The following is a 21,933-nucleotide window of genomic DNA, read 5'->3' as shown; positions in this document are numbered from 1 at the left end:
ACTCTTAGGGGTTATTCAAACGTGGCAAAGATGGATATAGAAACTATGGCACAAGAGGACCCACTTTTGTGGTGGAATTCTCATGATGAGAAATCTTTGACTACCACTCTAGCAATTTGTATGATATCCCAAGTTTCTAGTTCTTCAATTACTGAGAGGAACTGGTCTATATATAGCTTCATCCACTTTCTTAAGAGGAACAGACTTACGTCTAAGAGAGCAAAGAAGCTTGTGGTTGTACATAGTGCTTTGTGTCTCGTTGACCGCAAGACACTTGCGTACAAAGAGAGTCCAGTGGCACAATGGGATGTAGAGCCCAAGGAGCCATCACAGGTTGATAAGGATGCTACCACTTCAGATGCAGGGTTGGTTGGTGTTAGTTTGAGGGATCTTGACCATAAGGAGTCCAACAGTTCCAGTGATGAGGAGTTTGCAGATGATTAGAGGCCTCCCTTCACTACATTTTGATATTTGTCCTTAAGTCTTATTTAGATATCATGCTAGTAATTGTAATGCCATTGCTACTCATTGTAATGATGTAATCATCTTTATGATATCAAATGTTCATATATTCGATATAATAGAAATCTCCAATTTGACAATTTTATTTAGCATTCAACAAATCTTCATATTTAGTATTTCAATTTTTTCTATTCTATAATTTTACTAATTTTCCATAGTTTCATTTGATACGTAATTCTTATACATCTTTTCACAACTAGATTTTCAAGTACTATATGTATATCTGCACCACCACCCCCTCACTGCCATCCCCAAACTTAGGCCCTTCGTCCCCCCGTCTCTGAAACTTGCCTCCGCATCCCCCCGTCCCCAACGGTCGTGGAACACTGGTTCAAAACCTTACTACCACATTAATGGCAACTATTGGCATCCTTGTGGAATAACCTATTGGAAGTCCACTTGCTTTAGCTTCAAAAGGATGAGGTCCAATGTCAATGCCAGGTGGACTACAATGGAAAACCACTTGGTCATTGCACGTTAATGGCACTCCTAACATGCAAGATGGTAGGTAGATATGGATAATGGAAAATGGCACGACTGTCAAGGTTGACTCATGATTCGTGCCCTCATTCGGAGATTGAAGTTTGAAGGTGAGGTACACTTGAGGGAAGGAGTCCGACATCCAAACTGAGGCATGTGGAGTATCAAAATTTGGCTAGAGCTGATCACATACAAGACTCTAAATCTTGATAAGGCAACAAGTGGAAGTGGGAAAGGACCAAGTGGCATGGTAGTATGGGGAAATCTGACATCACAACAAAAATAGAGAGAAGCGTGCTTGAAAGGAGAGGCATGCTAGAGGGGGTAACTCTACAACTCTAACAACTTACACAAATTAAGGAGCTTTCTCATGCCTTCACACTTAGGAACCTCGAGGGGATTAGGCAAATGCATGGGATATGAAGGGGTAGAAATTTCACAAAAAATGGGATCAAAGGAAATGTGGGAGTCAAGAAATAAGCATTTTGGGCAATTACATGAGTCATAAAAAAGGGAGATTACATAATTGTCAAAACAGCATATCATAAATATAAAATTCTTCTTCTCAAGTATGACTAAATGGTGCTCAAGATCAGAAGTTGATTTCAATAACAAAATACAAATCTTCAATTGACCTTGAAATGAATTCAAAATCAAATTGAGCACAAGGAATTCTCATTTACCCCAAAAAAACAAAGAGAGATCCATAAATCTCATCATAGTTATCCTTAATTATGTTTTACATTAAATAAAGAGTAAAACACACATAGGACATAAGCAATTAACTGAAAATATGCAATACCTTCTATGTATAAGAACACACATCCCTCAATACACATCACATTCAATAAACATGATCATGTAGTGGTTTAATTGATTATCATTCCATGCCTAGACCCAATACATATCACTATCAACACTATAAATAATAAACTAATCATCATAATCTAAATACATGGATCACAATGATAATATTAAATCTCATAATAATAATGTGGAACTGCAAACCTATTTAAACATGAAAACATAATATCATAGGCACTCAAAATAACATCAGTAGTGTTAGTCCACCCTGACTACTAATGGGTTAATACACAAATTCCTCCTAGAATCCTCCCTAACTAATATGGGTCAAGACTATAATGCTCTGGCCAGAGACTTGCAAACTAGGCCTTGTGCACCTAAGTTTTCTCACTAAAGAGCCATGATCTATAAGGATAGTATTGCTAAACTAAATGTATAATCATCAGACTACGTTAAGGTATCAAGTCTTAATGTAATTGTTCAAATCCTGACTCGAATTTCAAATTATAATACTCAGGAAAATGACAAAGGATTCTCCCTTGAAGCAAATATAAGTATCCAATCAAATCTTTAAATATCAAAGTATTTTTGATCAAATAATTTGGGGAGGCTTGTGCAAGTTTGATTGTGTTAGTTGAAAAGTCACCATTGAAGCTATGTGCAAAGCTTCTCTGTGCTAATCTTTTGTTATTGGTGCTCTTAGAGTTATTTGTTTTGCTTTTGTTATGTATTTGTTTTAATTTGTTCTGTTGCTGAATTTTGTATTTGGGGATGGTGGGATCCATATTGGGGCTTTTCTTGTATTGGAATTTGCTTTTTCTGTTTTCTCTCTCATCATTAACGTCTCTTGGCCCAAATTTACTACGGAGTTTAATTATGGCAGCATCGGTAAGATAGTATTATGGGCCTCGATGGGAAAACTGATTTCAAGGGTGGCAGGGGCAGTAAATCATTTAAGCAAGCATTGGTCTCTCAGGAAGCTCCTCTAGTTTCTGAAGTTACAGAGTATCTGGTTTTGTGTGGAAGGTCTGTTCAAATTGAGAGCAAAGAGGAAGGCAAGAAAGGTGAGCAGACTATTCTCTTTGTCTCCTAACAGAAAAATGGTAAATGTTCTTGAAAAGGAATTCAATAAATTCAATTAAAATCTGTTGGAAATCATTTTTGTTTGTCTTGCACTGAATGCTCTCCCATTCCAAAAATTCTTTGATGACTGGATAGCAACAATGTGGGTGTAAAACTTGGATTGTATGTCTCCTTTTGTAGAATGTTGCAGAAGGGTTTGTTTTTAATGAGCTTAAAAAATGATGGTATGCAGAAATGTATTTCAAGTAAAAGTTTCTACAATATTGAGAAATTCCTCTTCCAGGCTTTTCCATGGTATCCTACCACTAACCCAGATGAAATCATTCTGAAAAATTCTCCAAAATGGACTGAAGTTTGTAACATCCTGCCTTCATTATGGTTTTTAATTATTTAGTGCCTTGGATTTTGAAGCCCATTGGTGATGTTACTAAAATCTAAAACACTAGGTCTTCTTTGCCTCACATGAATGCAAGGATTCATATTTATTTAAAGCATGGCATTACTTTACGAATTTTATTGAATTATAAGGTGAAAATTGTTGGTCTGGGTAGCCATAATGCCATTTTTTGATAAAATGGATGGTCATGTTAGATCTGGATGTCCATTGAATAATAAAAACGTTTCTTCTGGTTTTGATGTTGATAATTTGGGTGATATTTTTATGGGTGGTGTTGACCCAGAAGAGGAATCCTTATCCCCTTGGATTGAAAAAGAATGTAATGAAGAGTATGTGATTATAACAGCCTGTAGTCTAGCTGAACCTTCATCTTCTGTTCAATTGTGTGTCTCTTTCTTTGAGTTTTGATAAAAAGAGAACCTTAGGTATTGATGAAAAGTCATGGCCCTTGGTTAAACCTAATTCTATGAAGACTAAAGATTCTTGTTTTGGTTTTTGCAAAGACATAAAATTGAAACTGTCATCTAAAAACGATAAGCAGGCCTCTAAGAGGCATAAAACCCTAGGAGGTGGTGAAGGGTTGAAGTTATCTTAGGGAGATGTCAAAGAGGTTGAAAATTCTATAGATGAGAACAAATGTGATTTGACTGATAATATCTCTAAAGGTTTGGAAATTCTTCTTTGTTTGGTAAATTTGGCAAAGGGGGTAATAGTACCCCTCTTAGTTAACACCTTCCCTCTCTTTAATTTGTTTTTATGAAGTGTTTAAGTTATAATGTGAAGAGCCCTGAAGCCCATGACAGTAAATATGTTGTTAAATCTCTTTGTAATCTAGACAGAGAGTTGACTGCCTTCTTTTGCAAGAACTTAAATCTATGGGTTGTTATTTGGAAGATCCTTGTAGGGTTATTTGGCCTAACTTGGTTATTTTTTCATCTAAACATATTAAAGGGAGGGGAGGTGTGTAAATTATGCTTAACACTGATTTAAGGAATTTTATTAATTAGAATATCTATCTTTTAAAAAATCTATGTAAAATACACCAAGAGATATCATTCTCAAGGCACCTACTTTTTAATCAATTTGTCATATATAAGAGGAATAGGTGCCAATATTTGCTAAGACTTTTTTATAGGCACAATCATGCTAACACAATTGTGGGTACTCTAGAATCTTATTAGCAAAGTATTTCTTTGTCCCTTCTGACAGCAAGCTGATTTCATCATAACACAGTCCAAATTTTATGTTTGTTAATTCATCTAGATTCCATTTTTCTATCCTTTGAACCTCTAGGGCATTTAATTTCAAATATCTCAATTCCTTTTCTATTAATTCTACTTAATCTGTGAATATATTCTAAGTAGCGCATGACTAGTATTCTAAGTGACAGAACAAATAAATCACAATTCCATGAAACTGTAATTGAAACTCTGGGATGAGCTTAAACATCTCGATGCATAAAATTGATTTTATTGGTTTTTCCATGAAATAAGGGTTTTGTGTAGTTTTGCAAGGAGGAAGACATACATTCAAGAAGGATCAACTGTATGCTTTGAGGGAGTTAGGCAGAGGATATGGAGTTCTATGGGCATCCATTCCCTTAGGGTTTATACAGCCCCTTTTTATAATGCCAAAAACAAGCACACAGCTCTCTTTTAAAGGGAAGGTCAGGTACGAAGGGGCACAAAGATGACACTGTGGCATGAAGGAAAACAGTCTTTAAGAGATCAGGTGTATTTGTTTGCACTCTGAAATATTTGGTTTATAGGTTGAGCGTTCTTTCTTAGTGAGAGGCCTACTCTACCCTTGCAGCCCCCAAATGTTTGAGAAATGAAGTTGCTCTTGATCCTTTGTAGGTTGTTTGTTTGATGATCTCTTGTTAGATGATAGTGAAAGTTATAAGTCTTGTTTTAGACTGAAACTGTGTGAAGTAAATAGTGTAACTAGCTGAGAAAGTATCTCAAGCTGTCTCAAGTTATAACTCTTGCAGGTGTTCAGTTGTCAAAATTAATATAAACAACTCATAGAATCTTCTGTCAACTATATAAATAAGAAAAAGAAATTATAAACATTAAAACACAATCAACCTACTAAGAACCATAATAAGGCATACCTTGGCATTTGCAAAATACTGAGAGTGCCACTCAGACCAATTTTGCAGCAGCTCAGCTAGCTTCTTCTTGCTTTCTCTGATAGGAATGAGACAGGAGATCAATGTAGAGAATGTTACATGTTATAAACAAAATAACAGTACTTAAAAAGACATATGAATACAAATGTAAATAGCATGTGTATAACATGAACATAAGTCTGGTCAGTGAGAAGTTGCAAACCTTGGTAGATAGTTGTATATGACATGAACAGAAGGTTGATCATCAATATATGACACCCGGGCACGCTTAACACCTGATCTAGCTATTTATCTTGAGTCAAGATATTACAATTCTCGTCTATAATAAGTTGATATCAAACATAAATGAAAATCATTTAACATAAAAGAGTGAAACTGAAAAATGTGTCTCACAAGTAAAAATTAAATCCTACTATGTATAAAAGAAGCTCTTTTTATCAAATATTTTGCTTTTTTTTAATCTGGAAATGGTTCAAAACATTAACCATAAGCATGTGTATCTATAGGATACAAGTTGTATCAAAAATTATTGCCTCACTTTCCCCAACTAATGCACTTCCATCCTCTCTCAGTGAGTCAGATTTCATTTGTGATAGTTCATATTCATCTGCTGCAAATATTGATGAAGATTTAAGATGGAGGTTTAAATCCTGCTGCATCTCATTTCCTCTTCCTTGGTTGTCATCTTTCAAAATACAGTTACCCTCTATTCTATCTTTATCAGTTTCTTCCCCGTCTAGAGCATCTTTGCTTCCATCTTCATTTAGACCATTATCTTCTTCCCCTCCCATCTTGCAATTTTCTTTGTTGATTTCCTGTACCATTGAAACCTCCTCTGTATTGTTTCCTCCTCCATTATCCAAGCATGGACTGAGGGGAAGCTCGATGTACTCTTCAGAGACCATTTTGATATAAATGGAAATATACTAATCTACAGGCTGTAACATCAATAAGTGTGATTAGTCAAGCAAACAATGAAAAATGATTAAAAACAGAATCTCTAAAAATGCAACTATTCATTGATGTTTGTGCACAAGGAAAAAGATGAACAGAGTTGCAAATCTATAACAAGGAGAAAGTTTAAGTCATTATACATCATTAGTCTTTAACTTTTGTTAATTACTTAAGGTTTAGTTGAATTCAATTGTCCTTTTGGTTGATAACAATAGTTAAGATTAGAAAAAATTATTCCACCTGTACAAGGTGAGCATCATGTAATGATAAAATCCGTTGTAAATAGGGCCTTGGCCAATTCTTGTCTTTGGGCGGCAGTTTTGTGCACAATTCTGATGCAATCTTTAGCCAAGTCAGTATTGATGCTGTCATATATTTGAACTGAGACGGTATTGTAGCCTCTGAAAAAAGTTATTCTTCTTTTTATTATGTCTGATCTACTTTCCAGCAAGACTGAAATCCTATTTTTCCACACCAGTTTACCAAAAAATACTAAGCTAGCAGCTCATTGGCACATTTCTTCCAGTGCTTTCCAGGTTTTCAGATTTTTTCTATTTTAAATTTAATTGCTGGAAACTTTGAGTTCCAAGTGGACTTCACATTTAGGGTTCACATCAAAAAAATTCCAGAAATTTCACAACTTTGACATCATTTTTTTCATAATAGCAAAACTAAATCTACATTTCATATTGTGGTAGCCAGACTTGGGTATGCAAAACCCTTCCATCTAAGTTGCCCGTCCCGGTTCGGAATCGGATTCTGGTTCAATATTCGGGTTCGCAAATTAGTTCAATTTTTTTTGGGGGTGGGTTTGGGTTCGCTTTGGGTTTGTCTGTACAAAAACATATAAAAATATTAAAAATATAAAATATAAACATATATCATATATGCAGCAGCAAGTAAATAGCAAAAGATACCACCATATATATTAATGTTGTAGACTTTTAGTCCAAATGGCAAATAACATAGCAAATTGCCAAAATACATCACCATATCAATGTTTAAGTTAAAAAATAATAATTTCAACATTAACAATCAGCCATCACTGATCAAATATCATCAAAAGTCATCAAACATATTATCATCCTCTCTTGTGGCAAATTAGAAGCACAAACAGTGCCACCGGCAGTGGTACTAGTAATCTCAGCCTCAGGAGCAGCCTCGTGATAACTAGGTATCTCATCATCATCATCAACTCCAAGTGCATCAAGGCAGGCAATTGAATCATCCAACTCTGCATGCTCTGGTTAAACATCCCAATGCTTTGACCAAACTAGGCAAAAAGAAACTTAAAAAAAAATTTTAAATGTGTCAAATCACCCAAATCCTCCTTGGGTTCTGCCGCTGGGTTCAAAATTCTCTGGAAAAGTGCCAAAATTCTCCCAGGGTCCTTTTGATCGAACCCACAGGGCAAAATACGAACCCCAGCCAAATTTTGAATGAATTTGCAATGAACCAGAATTTGCAGCAAATCGAACCCGAACCCAAGGAATTTGCAGAAGAATCTGGTAACTTAGCCTTCCATGCTCTGCATTAGACTGCCAGAAGAGAGAGAAAGAGAACAACATTCACTATGATCAACTACTGTACTTTTCCTACTTTAAATGCTAGCTGAGGCTCAAGCCTTACCTAATTCTTTGCTTTCTCACTAGGTCTACCAAGTCTGGTCAAATTGATTCCTTGGTAAATGCCCAGGGACTTGGACTGACAAGTTTTACCGATCCTAACCTGAATCTTGTAACACTAGTTTATATAAGACTGAACAGCACATTGGATGAATTAAGGTTTCATCACTGAGCTACGATCCTGCAACCTTTGCAAGCCATACAAAAATATTCAAACTGAAAAATACATTTAAGTGGGTTCCTACGCATAACTTTAAGACTGCCAAATCCTGCATTATAATATACAATTCCGCCTTGCACGTTCAAATTATAATTTGTACAATTCAAAGAAGACTTCTAAGCAACTTCAGTAAAAACTCATGCAGATTAGTGCAAGCAATTTTGGTCGAAGTTGTTTAACCTATTTGGGAATAATCCCTTGCATCTATTATATTTAAGAAAAATAATTCATTTTAGGTCATATACAGAAGGCTTGTGGCAGTTGATAATTTTGTGCATTTTTGAGTTGCTTGCTAATTGAGTAATACCGTTTTATTGGTAGTTATAATCTTTAAGTTGTAGAGCTTTTTGAGAAAATTATGTGTCAATTTTTTGCATCAAAGTTTCAGATCACACTCGGTGAGCCATCATCTGGAAGCCAAATTATGGTGGATAACAAAATGTGATCCAAAATATCGACACAAAAAATTGTCATTAAGTTTTTTCCAAAAAGTTTTGCAACTTGAACTTGTGGACTGCAAAAATCTGACGTTTATTATAGTTATAGTCTTCTTATTCTTATAATCTGTGTTAAATCATTAGCCAATGAGTGAGAAAAGATTGGAATATTTTATTTGATGAACTTTTATATATAAACAATCACCTTTGTTGAATGCTTCTGTCCCATGTCAGTGAAAAGTATTTTTTACAGATAAACTGTTGCACTTACCCACCATCAGGATGCTATGCATTTTTAGATAGATATAAAGACTCACCTATCATAATTGAAGTGCACTGCAAGGAATGCACCATCAAGCTTAAAGGCCAAGTCCAAAGGAATTTCTATTATGCATTTTTTTTCTAGGACATGCACCCAGCCTTGCCCAGGTATGGCCAGCATTAACATATCCACTTTAACATAGAGAGTGTACCCAATAACCTTGACCGTCAGTCATCATCATGATAATGACTTCACCTTTCTACTAGACAAACGGCCACTGGACCATGGCTATGTAAAATTATAATGATGTCTTCAACATACATTTAAATAGTTAGATTATTCATGATTCAGAAAGACTGAAATATCCTTATGACATTCAAACAAGAAAAATCTACAATATAGAAGAGAATGTGATAATTTACAATTATATTTTGATTATCTAAAGACTAAAGATAATCAACAATTATTCTTTAGAGGTTATTGTAATCAAAAGAATAGCCGATTATGTGTTTTAATTATTCAAAGCAGGGAATTTATATGCTTTGGTATGTCAGCAAATTGAAGCTAATAGGAAGATCACCCCTAGAAATAATCTTTCACAGCATGGCTATTCCTAGGAAATGGATCTAACTAAAAATGTGAAATTAGATTACAATTATTATACTGTTCCCTGTCGATATCCAATGGCTAACAACTACACTAATCTACTTTTACATCCCAATTACTTCAAATACAAACAAAAGGTTTGGCTTATGAACGAATGCAAGAATGCTTTGTATAAAATAGTTTTATTTCTTTCCTTGCTCTTTGCTAACTGTGCAGGAATGCTCTGTGTTTTCCTTGCAATATACTTTTACCTCTATCCTTTCTCTTGATAGTTGACTTGGACTAAGATTGATCAGCCAAACTGTATTACAATGCATTTAATTAAGTTGCCTCTTGATGTATTAACTATCCTAGTGGATTAATTATTTCAATTAGACTTGTATTGATGCTGATGGTTCCATGCACCTTACATATTAGCTACCTTGTACTCAGGTGCATTAATCGCTATTGTCTATGCATTTCAAAAGATTGTGCCCCTTGTCTTCAAATATATATTTTTCATACATCATAAGCACATGGTTTCAGCCCATTAATTGATTCACATCCTCATCTTCTTTGTCTAGGTGCAAAAGCTGCATCAATTAGCACCAAACGTTCAAAAGGTTGAAAATAGTTGGACTTTATAGTTTATACAGACCATCTCCAAGATATATTAACATTTCCCCAAGAGACATGAACACAGATTGTATTCTAATCTGGTAAATGTGAATGTTAATTACATCTGCCACCTAAACCCTAATTGTGGGAAACTTTAAATGGATAGAATTTTCTTTACAAGTAATATACCACATTCAATTTTGGGTGCAGCATACCTCGACAATGAAGGTAAGTTGCAAGTCATGGGTGAATTGTACAGAAAAAATACACTTGGCGGTGGAACCTTAATTGACAGGGAATCCTGATCCTGGTTACAAAGGGGGCAATTTACAAATCACAGAATCTAATGCATAGAATTATAGAAACTTGGCTATAAACTTTTGATTTTTTCTGCATTTGTTTTACTTATGTTTCAAATCATACTTCTTGATCCATCAATTACCATTATTTCAGGCAATGTTTATTGGATCATCAACAGGGTAAGCATTATTTAAAACTTTGCTAGTATGTATTTTCATGCAAATTGCAAAAATCAAACATACTGGTACCAACAGCCTGTAAAACTTTACCAAAATCCTAATACGCCATGATCTAAGGCCCCTCTCAACGTAGCCTGCAAAAATATTGATAACAAATTGTAGTGTTTGGGTACACTTTCAACCTTAACTTCCCGCGTTAAGACAACCAAAAAAGGTAACAACGCAGCGTTGTGATAAAATGTTTCTTAAAGAACATTTTCTTGCGGAAATTTTAGAACCAGAAATATCTCAAAAAAAACATATATCAGTATAGCATTCTGCAACTCATTTTATTCTTCCTACACTGAGATCAGATAAACCTCAATGCATAATATTTTTTTCTAAGGCCAAATACCAGCGAAACCAAACCAATATTAACCTCAAAAATAAAATGCTCATTCAAATATTTTTAAACCCTAAATCTACAAAATATATTTTTTAAGCCATTTATGAAATTCGTTCAAAAAAGAAACTCCACCGTAAAAGAACCCTACCCAAAAATTCTCATTACGAAAAGCCATACACTGAAAAGGTTCCCTAAATTTAATGGTGTACATATTATACAAAGCAAATGCATTACCAAATCCGAAAATACAAAAAAAAAAACAGAGCGCGAGTTTAAACCTAACCAAAAAAAATTCTCTTTGCAGCCTGAAACGAAAATGGACATGAGCAAACAATTTATTTCTTCATTTTGCTTGCGATAGGAGATTAATGGCGGCTTGCTTGCCTGATCAGGAAAGATTCATGATCGAATTCCCCATAACAGTGACATTTTGCTCGCAGAATTTAACGTATGAAAATTTTCCTTCGTAAGATCATTCATGAAATTTTCTCTTTTGGAAATAAATCATACAATTTCGACCTTTATTTGACAAAAAATTTAGAGTTCTTATGCGTTTCTTAATCGTGAACACTTATCTAGTTTGGATTTTTGCCTATAAAGGTAAAGTTTTCTTTTATTAAAATAAAATATATTTTTTCAAATGGAGATTCTGAAACAATCATTTCTTTATGACCTACATATTTACAGTCTTGTTTTAGCATGATTGAAAAATTAACACTTTCCCTAATGCTTATGCATTTTACTTTCTCTAATTTTCTTATTTGCTAGACCCTTTTTTTTTAATGAAATTTTCTTTTTCCATTTCAATTAAAATTAGTTTTTTAATATATATTTAAGGTGTATGCAATATTCTAATAGTGAAGTAAATGAAAATGAGATAAATATTAAAGTAAATGAGATAAATATTATAGTTAATGTAAAAACATGGAGAGATATAGAATTTTCTCTACAATCAGATGAAGGATCATCATTTGTAGATCATCATTTGTAGATCCTTTTGATCTTTTTGTTAAATGAATTGCTTACCTTCCCATATCATTATTTGTGGTCATCAAATAAATGTCAAAAAGAAAGTTTTGGAATTATAATGTTAAGGAGATAACAAGTCATGATGGTAAAAAAATGTTTATGGAGACCAAAATTGTTTCAAGTATTTTTTTGATTGAACATTATGCTTTGTCGTCATTTTATTGTTGTAATCATCTAATTCACCGATGGAATGATACTTCATTTGAACTTTACATTATAATCATCTAATCTCATCGATGGAATGATACCTCATTTGAACTTTGCATTGACTAAACCAATTGAAATGAGAAACTCAACAAAAATATATTATAAATAAAGAGGTGTTGTGGGTCTTAACCTATGAATTGGTGTCTAAAATTAGTTATGTGATGTCTTCATTGTAATTGATTTTGATAGATGGGTTTATCATAAAAAAAATTATGTTTTCTTTAGCATTTATTATAATTTATTCAAAATTTTAAAATTTTCTACTTGTTAGGATAAGGTGACATTAACATTGCAAATCCTATGTCATCAATGTATCTTCATGTTCTTTGGAAAGTGTTCCCTAAGACATGAGAGGAAAAACATTTAATTTTTATATTATGTGCCAAATTGTAATTGCATTTTCAAGAGGTGAACATGTGTTAGTGATGGAGATAAGACAAAATAAATAAAATTCCCTCCAAGGTATCCATTTTTGCTTGATTTGAACGGTCATGTTGTGGGTACTCATGATTGAAAGGTGAAAGCTCATATGTTGAGTGATTGGAAGAATCGTCAAATAATTATGGAGTATACAAGAAGTTAAAGATCTGAGTGACTACAGATTAGGTGCCCATGTTGGAGTCATTTGAAAAAGAAAAAAAAAATTATTATGCCTCATAATGGTCCATTATCCAAGGCATGATTTTTTGCAAGTGGTTTTCTAGCTCTTGTTTCGAGTTACCACTTGGTTTTTCCTCCCTCGATTTGCTATAAATTGGAGTCGTGGCATAGTAGTTTTCTGTGATTCATTTTGCAGTTACCTAGATGTTGTTAGTTTTGATATGAAAAGTGAAGTGTATTATTGTAGAGATCTCTTGTTTGAATACTAATAACATGCTTGCCCTCTTTCTCATGCAGATTTTTTCTCCCAAAAGGGTTTGTCCATATAAATCTAGTGTCTCATTTCGTTGTTGATTTTTATATTATTGTTAGATGTTACAATTGCTTTCTTAAACTTGATTTGGTAGTCTAAATTTCAAATTTGCAAACACATAAAGAATTTAATATTGCAGTATTTATTCACCTTGTTTTCATCATTTGGTATCAAAGCTAATAGTTATGTTGAGAGGAGGATGTTTTTCTCTTAAGTGTTGAAGGTTTTTGGCTGCAATGGGAGCTTTTATTGTGTGATATTTTTCATAATTGTATAGAGGATTGTAAACCATGGTTTCTACTTCTCACATAGATACTGGGAGATTCAATAGCACTAGCTACGAGATGTGGAAATTGAAGATGTGAGATATTTTTGAACAAAGAGATTAGTGATTATTGTTTCACAAGAAACAAAGTCATCAGCAATGATTGATGAAGATTGGAAGAAGTCAGACAAGAAGGCACGAGAAACCATTTGGTTGTGTCTTCCAAGTTTGCCCTCTTCAATATCTCTGTAGAAGATTATGCAAAGAAGTTGTGGAAGAGGATAGATCATATCTATCAAAATAAAAGTTTGTCCAATAAGTTCTCAAGAGAAAGTAGCATTGTTTAAATATGAAAGATTGTAATTCAATCGCAATGCATTTCATGTGAACTTGAGTCAACTTGCATCAATAGATGTTAAATTAGAAGATGAATATGAGTGTATCTTGTTTCTTTATTCTTTATCTAATTAATCTTGTAAAAATCTAATTATTTCCATTAGCAGTGGTAATGCAAAGCCAAAGATGGATAGCATGATTTATATACATTTCGAGAGGAGATGAGGAGACAGACTATGAATGTTGGCTCCCAATAAACCTTGCATGTGTGGGGTAGGTCCAAAGAGAAAGAGCCTAAAGAGGATAAAAAGAAGGATATCTAGAGGATGTTCTAAATACCCCAGAAAGAACAAAATATTGAAATTGTGGTAAAAGAGGGTATGTGAAGAAAGAGTCTAAATTTAAGAACAAAAAATTTGATAGTGCTTTTTATTCTTTGTTTATTTTAGCAAACACTATTAGTAATGATACTTGGCTTATTAATTTAGGTCGCCCCTACTATTTGACTCCTCATAAGGAGTGGTTTGCCTCTTACCAAGCATATGATAGGAGAGATTTTTTCCTTGATGATAACAACACAAAGAAGATTTATGATAAGGGAAAGGTAAATTTGTGTTTCAATGATGGGAGGATAAAAAAAACTCTTGATAATGTTTTGCATGTTCTAGGTTTTGGAAAAAAAATCTCCTTTTGTATCCAAGTTGAATGATTCTAGAATTCCTATGATATTTGACAAGTTTGGTTGTAGGTTGGTAAGAGGCAGTTTGGTGATAGCTAAAGGATCTTGGATAGGGACTTTTATTGGGCTAAATCCCTCTACTTTTTGTAACTCTGCCAATGTAACTGGCACTAAAAATCCATGTGTGTTCTGGCACCATGGACTGGACTGCATTGGTGAAAAAGGTTTTAAGACCATTCTTAATAAAAAGTTGGTTGGTGATATTTCTAGTTATTCGATTAATAAAAATAATGAATTCTATGTTTGGTAAACAAAATAGATCATCATTTCTTAAAGGAGTTTATAAGGCAAATGGACCATTAAAAATTATTCATCTATATGCATGTAGTCTAGTGGATGTTGATTCGTTAAGTAAATATCAGTATTATGTTTCCTTCATTGATGATGTCTCGAGGTACACTTGTATTTATTTTATGCATTCTAAATCTGATTTTTTCACTAATTTTGAATGCCTTGGTTGAGAAGCAAGCAAATTATAAGATAAAAATGTCGAGATCTAATAATTGGGGTAAATGTTGTACTAGGGATTTTGATGAGTTTTATAAGCATGTAGGTATTGTTTAATAGAAGACTGCTCATTTTTATCCCCAACAAAATACGATGGTAGAAAGAATGAAATGAACCTTGATGGAAAGAGCTAGGAATGGGTTAAGTGGTTCTAAGCTTGATAGATGCTTTTGGGAAGAAGTTATGGAGATTTCTTATTATTTGATTAATAGATCTCATTGTTTAGCTCTTTTTGATAAAACACCTTATGAAGTGCAAATAGGTAGAAAACCTTTGGTTTTGCACTGAAGGGTATTTGGTTGTGATGTTTTTGCTCATGTTCCTCAAGAAAGGTGATCTAAACTAGATCCCAAAGCTCAAAATTTGAAGCTTTGTTGGCTATAGTGAGAATGTAAATTTGTATACTTTGGAATCCCTTAACAAGTAAAATGATATTTTCTAGAGATGTGATTTTTAGGTAGTTTATAGCCCGTTCATGTGAAGAACAACCAAATGAGAAGACAACTATAGTGCACTTCAAGATGAATATTGAGAAACAAGAAGATGCACACGTGGAAGAACAATTAGATGGATATGAGGATGGAAAAAAAGAAGAGGGTTTGAAGAGTTCAAATAATGTGTAGGATGAGCACAGAAGAAGATGATCAAGTAGAACCCATTACTCCTACCTTGAGGAGGTCCACAAAGAAAAAAAAAATCTAGTTGATTGATATAGCCCACTAGATTTTTGTTGTGTATTTGCTTTGTTCAATACTGACAATGAACCTAGATCTTTCAAACAAGCTCTCTCTCTAGAGGAAAGTGAGTCTTGGATGCAATCTACGAGGGAGGAGATGATGGCTTGTATAGTTGTGACACCTAGTATCTTGTTAGTTTTCCCAAAGGAAGTCCAATGGACGCAACTATATATTTTAAAAGAAGTTAAGATTAGATGGTCATTTAGAGTGGTACAAGGCTAGATTGGTGGCTAAGGACTACTTCCAAAGAAAGGGAGTTGATTTTTGTCAAATTTTATCTCCTATTGCTAAATTGACTTCTATTAGATTCTTGTTATCCATTTTTGGTTCTTATGATTTCGAGATAGATTAAATCAATGTTAAAAATGCTTTCTTGCATGGGGACCTTTAGAAATAAATTTAAATGTGATAGCTTGACGGTTTTGATGTGAGAGGAAAAGAATAGCTAGTTTTCAAGTTAAAGAGATCTTTATATGGTTTGAAATAGTCGCCCAAGATATGGTATAAGAATTTTGATGCTTTTGTGCTAAAGTTTGGCTATATGAGAAGCGAGGAGGATCATTGTGTTTATTGTAAGGTTATTGGTGTTTAGATATTAATTATTGTTGTGTATGTTGATGACATGTTTATTGGTAACAACGGGGTGCAATTAAAGAAATCAAGACTTGGCTATTTGGCACATTTGATATGAAGGACTTGGGAGATCTGCAAAATATATTATTGGGATGGGAGACAAAAAAGATCTGGCTCACAAGAAGCTTTAGTTAAGCCAAAGTAATTATGTTGACGCTAGTTTTTAGAGGTTTATTATGCATGGTTGTAAGCTAGTTAGTATTCCATTTTTTTGTTGGTACTAAGTTGAGTTTGGACACACGTGTCTAAGTTTTGATAATGATTTTGAAGATATTTCTAAGGTTTCTCATACTAATGACATTTTAATGTATGTAATGGTTTGCATCAAACCATATATTGCCCAAGCAATGGTAGTTCTAAGTAAGTTTATGTCTAATATTGGTATAGAGCATTGAACTTGTGTTAAGACAATGATTAGATGTATGTGAGGTACTTATAATTACTATTTGGTTCCTTGTGATACTAATGTTGTGGTTAAGTCATTAAAAATACAAGGATTTGTTGATGTGGATTAGGTAGCTGACTTGGATAATTCGAGGTCAAGTAGTGGCTATGTATTTACTTTGTTTAGAGGAGTTGTGAGTTGGATGATTAAGAGGCAACCTACAATTGCTTTGTCCACCACAAAAGAAAAATATATGGTGTTGTAGGGTTCTTGGTATCCACTTGATAATTCAAGCCACTAAATCAACTTTTATGACTAAGGGATGAACTCATCCTATGCTAAGAAACCTCTAATGGATTATAAGGTACATTTGAATTGTCAATCTAGGTATGCAGACTTGAAATGGGTTAGCGTTGTATGTACACTACGAACTTTTATAAGTTACTAGATTCTAAAACAACTATCTTCCATCTAATTTTGGTGGAAATATTGCATCTAAACTAAATTATAGTTACAAAAAGTAAAGAAAAAGAAACTATGGAAACAATAAATAATGATTAAAACAATAAACACATGAATCTAAACTAAACGCATTCACAATATAGTACTATTTAGGAACTAAAAAATATGAAATAAAAAAGTTATGCTACAAGTTATAAAAAATGAACATAAACTGTTGAATTAAACTAATTATCTAACCTACAAAAATAAATTACAGAGTAATATTTACCTCTAGCAGGCCCTGCCTTAGGGTAAACGTACTCTCAAGCTAACTATAAGATGAAGTTGTCAAATCAGAAGATATTCATCTGCTCCTTCATTCATGAAGGTTCATTATACACAAAAAGTACTATTTGTTGCAATGAGAAAGACTTGTACTAAAAAGAATTGTTAACCAAATTTGGAATTCCCTTAACTTGTATACAAACTGACTTATACTAACTAACTAATATTAGTTGTCACTCATTCCAAGTATTTAGGAAGAGGGTTATTAACTCTAGTAAAGCATAAATAGAAATAGAATCCTATTAGAATTGTCCAACCAACCACTATGAAACATAATTATCCACGATGCAAAATTACAACAAAACCTTAATGACATTCATTATGAAAGGTATCTCATGTGCTATACAGATCTACAACTAATATGAATCTTTTTGGTAGTTACTAGATAAACACCTCAACATTTGAATGGTCAATCTGCATTTTGTCTCTTGGTTGTAGGAACTACCTTTGGTTTTGTCATCGTTGGCTACAAGAACTGCCTCAGGAAATCTGATCGAATTGCTACATAAAATTTTGTAGATAGAGGGGTTTGAAATGAAGGAAGGTGGGAGTGGTAGGTTTGAGGTTTTAGGCAAAGTAGTAGAGGGGGACTTAGAGGGAGATGAAGAGGATGATGGTTGGGGTGTTTCTTTTTCATGTCTCTGTTTAGTGTGGCGGGCTTCTCAAGGCTATCATGTGTTCCTTGGGTGGTCTGCAATAGTGGTGGAGATCATTTTAGGGCTTCTGTTGTAGCAAATATTTTGGATGGGGTTGTTGGCTTGATCGTTGTTGTGGAATATTCTATTTCTTTTGTTTTTTTTTATGCTTGGTGTTTTGCGAGAGATTAGTGTTGTAGTTGATTTGATTGTTGTCTTGCCTGCTTGGTGCTCGATTCAACTTTAGTTTTGGGTTTTCTCCCTTTGGCCTTTGTTATGCGCAATGAAGGTGTCTAGTGTAGGTGGGGGGTTTTAAAGGTGCTTCGGGGGGATTTTCTAGATGATTGGGTCAAATGCTTACTCTGCCCTTTCCTGGCTCTTAGTTTTCCCTTTTCTGGGTGGTCGTTGGGGTTCTATTTGTGGATGCTTTGCTTCTTGTTTTGGGGATCTTGGTGTTTCCATGATTGATGTTGTGTTCCATTTGTGAATTGAGGCTACTATTGATTGGGATTTTTTGCCTTGTTTTGGTCTTTGCCTCGTTGTTATTTTAAGGAGATTGTGTTTCAATGCAAGGCATATTGGCTTTAGAGTTGATTACACTAGTTTTGTGTTTAAAAAGCACCTTGATGGTCTATTGTTTTCTTTGGCCCTTTCTTCTTTGACTTCTATAGAAGTTAAGTCTTTTGGGGCTTTTCTACCTTTTGTTTTTCTGGTAGAGGATTTCTTATCCTGATCTTTTTTAGCCCTTTTGTGGGTTTTGGGACTCTCTTCAGAGTGTTCTTTTCGGTGTTCTTGGACCCCTAGTTTATAGAGAATTTTGATGGGTCTTCTCTACTTTAGCTTGGGGGTTGTGGTTGTTTTGATGTTTGGGGGTTTGTAGATATTTGTGGGGCTTCTCCAGATGGTGACAAAGAGGAGGTTACCTTAGAGGTTGTGAATGAAATAGAGGAGGTTGTTTATTTAGTTTGTCCCTCTTTCTTCCTTTGACTCTCCTTGTTTTCAAATGTTAGCCCAACTCTTCTCTTCCATTTCTTGTGTTGGGAAGCTTGTGTTGTAGATGGCAAGGGTTGTTCTTTATTTTTATGGTTTTGTTGGTGTTTGTGAGAACCTTGTGCTTGTTGACATAAAGGAGGTTGTTGTTGTGGTGGTGGTTGACATAGAGGAGGTTGCCACTGCTTGTTGGTTCTCCTTTCACCCACTCCCCTCTCTTTCGTTTGTTCTCTTAATCAATTTATGGTTCTCTTGAGTTTATGTTGGCAAGGTTTGCAGGCAATTTTCTTACGTTTGTTTTGGAAGCCTTGGTAAGTGTTGTAGTCTGTGTGCTTCTATTTTTTATGATAGAGGTATGATGGTTTCTTTCGATGCTTCTTTAAAGACGTAAAAATGTTCTAAATTCAATAATAAAACGAAATACTCTCTATTCTTAAATAAACTCATAATTCCTTTAATAAGTCTATTTACTTCCACTATTCATCCTTAGCTCTAAATGATCATTTCAATGATATCATAATAAACACGAGATTTATATAAAGAGATAAAGATTATTTATTCATTAAGAAAATGTAGTAGTATCTCAATCATATCTACATACGATACTTAGGCCTTTCCAATGCATTAAGTTCAAATAACAAGAAAAATATAAAGTAAAGGATGAGATGCGTCCATTGATCTGCAATCCAAGCTATCTTCAATGCAGTCTTTAGAATGAAGATGAGAACAAGATTCAGGTGCTTTTTCCACCCAACCTTGAAGCTTACACTTCCCCAAAATTCTTGGTCAATCAAGAATACCTGACCCTGCACGAAGTGCTTAACAAAAAGAATTTGATAGACAAGATGGAATCCGATGCATGCCTAGAATGATACATGCATTTTCAATTTTCTAATTCCATAAAGAAACAAGCAAGATCAATCAAGGATATGGCAGAGAGCGTAAATAAATATATCCATCTATTTAAGTGGTCAATAAGTTACTTGGCCGAGTATAATGCCATGCATAGCAATAAAATATAGTTTGGAAAAGCAAACTATTCTCTCTATAATTCCACATTCGGCACCCGTCCCGAAAGGTAACTTTCCCACAAACACAAACATATCTAGATTTCCTATTGTTTGTATGGTATCCAAAAATGAATATAAAAGAAGACAATCTTTCGCTAAATAGATAAAGAAGAAACAATATTTCATTTACAACCAATACATCTATTAAGAATACAATCTTTTGCTTCTATCTTTTCAAATTTCCAAGTTTAGAATGCATAAGTTCTCTATCTTTCCACATGTTTTTGACTATCTAATTTTTTCTCGAATAACATATTTAGTTTGATACTAACAAGTATTTTCCATGATCTATGAATTCAACTAGCTAATTTTAGTATTTTACCAAAGATGATAATTCAAATTGCACATACCTATATGGATTTTTCAAATGAAATTTCAAAAAATCATCATGACTCTGAAAATTTGATCCAAGACTGATACGATCAATGCTAATCTTCTCCAATTCTAACTGTAATACTCCTAGATTTCCAATGCTTTTCTTCCTCTATGTTGTTCAATCCTTTGAGTTCTCTCCTCTCTATTCTCTTACCTCTTTTCTCTATTCACTATCCTTTACTCTTTTGTTCTATTCTCACCATTATCTACATATACTTAGTGTCTTTTCCCATTATTGTCTCCTCCTTTGTTCTCATAATGATCTATATTTATGCAGGTCACATACTATGTTTTCTGCTATAATTTGGCCTTACTCCTACTACTATTATTGTTTTACCGTGCCACCCATGCATATCCATTGGCACGTCGAGCAGTTCGCATGGCCCATGGCCAGCGTATCATACCACACAGTGCCTGTTCCAATGGTTTCACCGCATCTAACAGTCAATGCTAAACTTACAGTCTGTGTTCAACACAAACACTAAGTGTTTGTTCAGTTGCATGGTCGATATACTTATCGACCTCCCTTTGCAAATCGTATTCTATGAACTTTTGTGGCATCAAAGACCATGCCAAGTCGAGTTCAGTCATATCGACTACTCCTTACAAACATGCAATATGTTTTGTTAAATATGACATGGCATTAATAAGTCCGCCAAACCATATCGGTTAATATGCCATTTAATAATCAAATATGTTTATATATATTATAATTACATACGTATATACATGTATATGATCGAGTTATTATTCAAACTCATATACATATATAATACGTATCATTGTTTATATAAATATAACTACAGTAATAAATCAATTCAAGCTTAATTATCTCTTCTTTTTCAAGACATTGTATAAATCGTGTGTGTGTGTGTGTGTGTGTGTGTGTGTGTGTGTTTATATATATGTCATTATCTATAAATCAAAAAGTGGAAATATAAGCACGATATTTCATCCATTTCATAATGAAATTTATTCGTTATCTTCACACAAAATGCACATACAATCATCAAAATACATGTTAAATCATTTAAAAACTCTAAAATCAATCTTTCTTCGAATTAAAGAAATGTCAATTAAGACTACTCATACCAAATTCATCATTCTAATTTAAACAAACACACAAATAAAGTCATTTAAATCGTCTATCCTTGCAAGATATAAATTATGAATTCTAATGTGGTGTGTGAGATTCCATAGATATTCTAGCGAAATCCAAGAGCTAAAACAACTCTACCTGAACCATGTTCTCGCCTTCATCCATGTTCACCTGTTCCTGCATTCACTTGCACTGAATTGTTCATTAGCAATGACAATCCCAATTTCATAATAAAAATAATACTG

General features: G+C 33.9%; 1 protein-coding gene across 2 annotated transcripts in view; it reads right to left on the bottom strand.

Annotated features, from left to right (window-relative positions):
• LOC131050912 (uncharacterized) overlaps window positions 1–11,555 on the bottom strand; it is a 43,165-nt gene extending 31,610 nt beyond the window's left edge. Inside the window, exons 1-4 of one of the 2 annotated variants that reach the window (XM_057985237.2) lie at window positions 11,266–11,555; window positions 5,929–6,355; window positions 5,620–5,701; window positions 5,400–5,475 (exon numbers count right to left, since the gene is read on the bottom strand). In XM_057985237.2, the coding sequence (XP_057841220.1) occupies window positions 5,400–5,475; window positions 5,620–5,701; window positions 5,929–6,322 (552 nt within the window). In that variant the 5' untranslated portion in view covers window positions 6,323–6,355; window positions 11,266–11,555. The remainder of the gene's footprint in view (window positions 1–5,399; window positions 5,476–5,619; window positions 5,702–5,928; window positions 6,356–11,265) is intronic. The other variant, XM_057985231.2, reaches the window with a different exon arrangement.
• Window positions 11,556–21,933: the final 10,378 nt, after the last annotated feature.

This window comes from Cryptomeria japonica, chromosome 2 (genome assembly GCF_030272615.1).
Source record: "Cryptomeria japonica chromosome 2, Sugi_1.0, whole genome shotgun sequence".
NCBI classification, from domain to species: domain Eukaryota; kingdom Viridiplantae; phylum Streptophyta; class Pinopsida; order Cupressales; family Cupressaceae; genus Cryptomeria; species Cryptomeria japonica.
The sequence above is the reverse complement of the archived record's forward strand: the minus strand, read 5'-3'. Positions and strand labels throughout refer to the sequence as shown.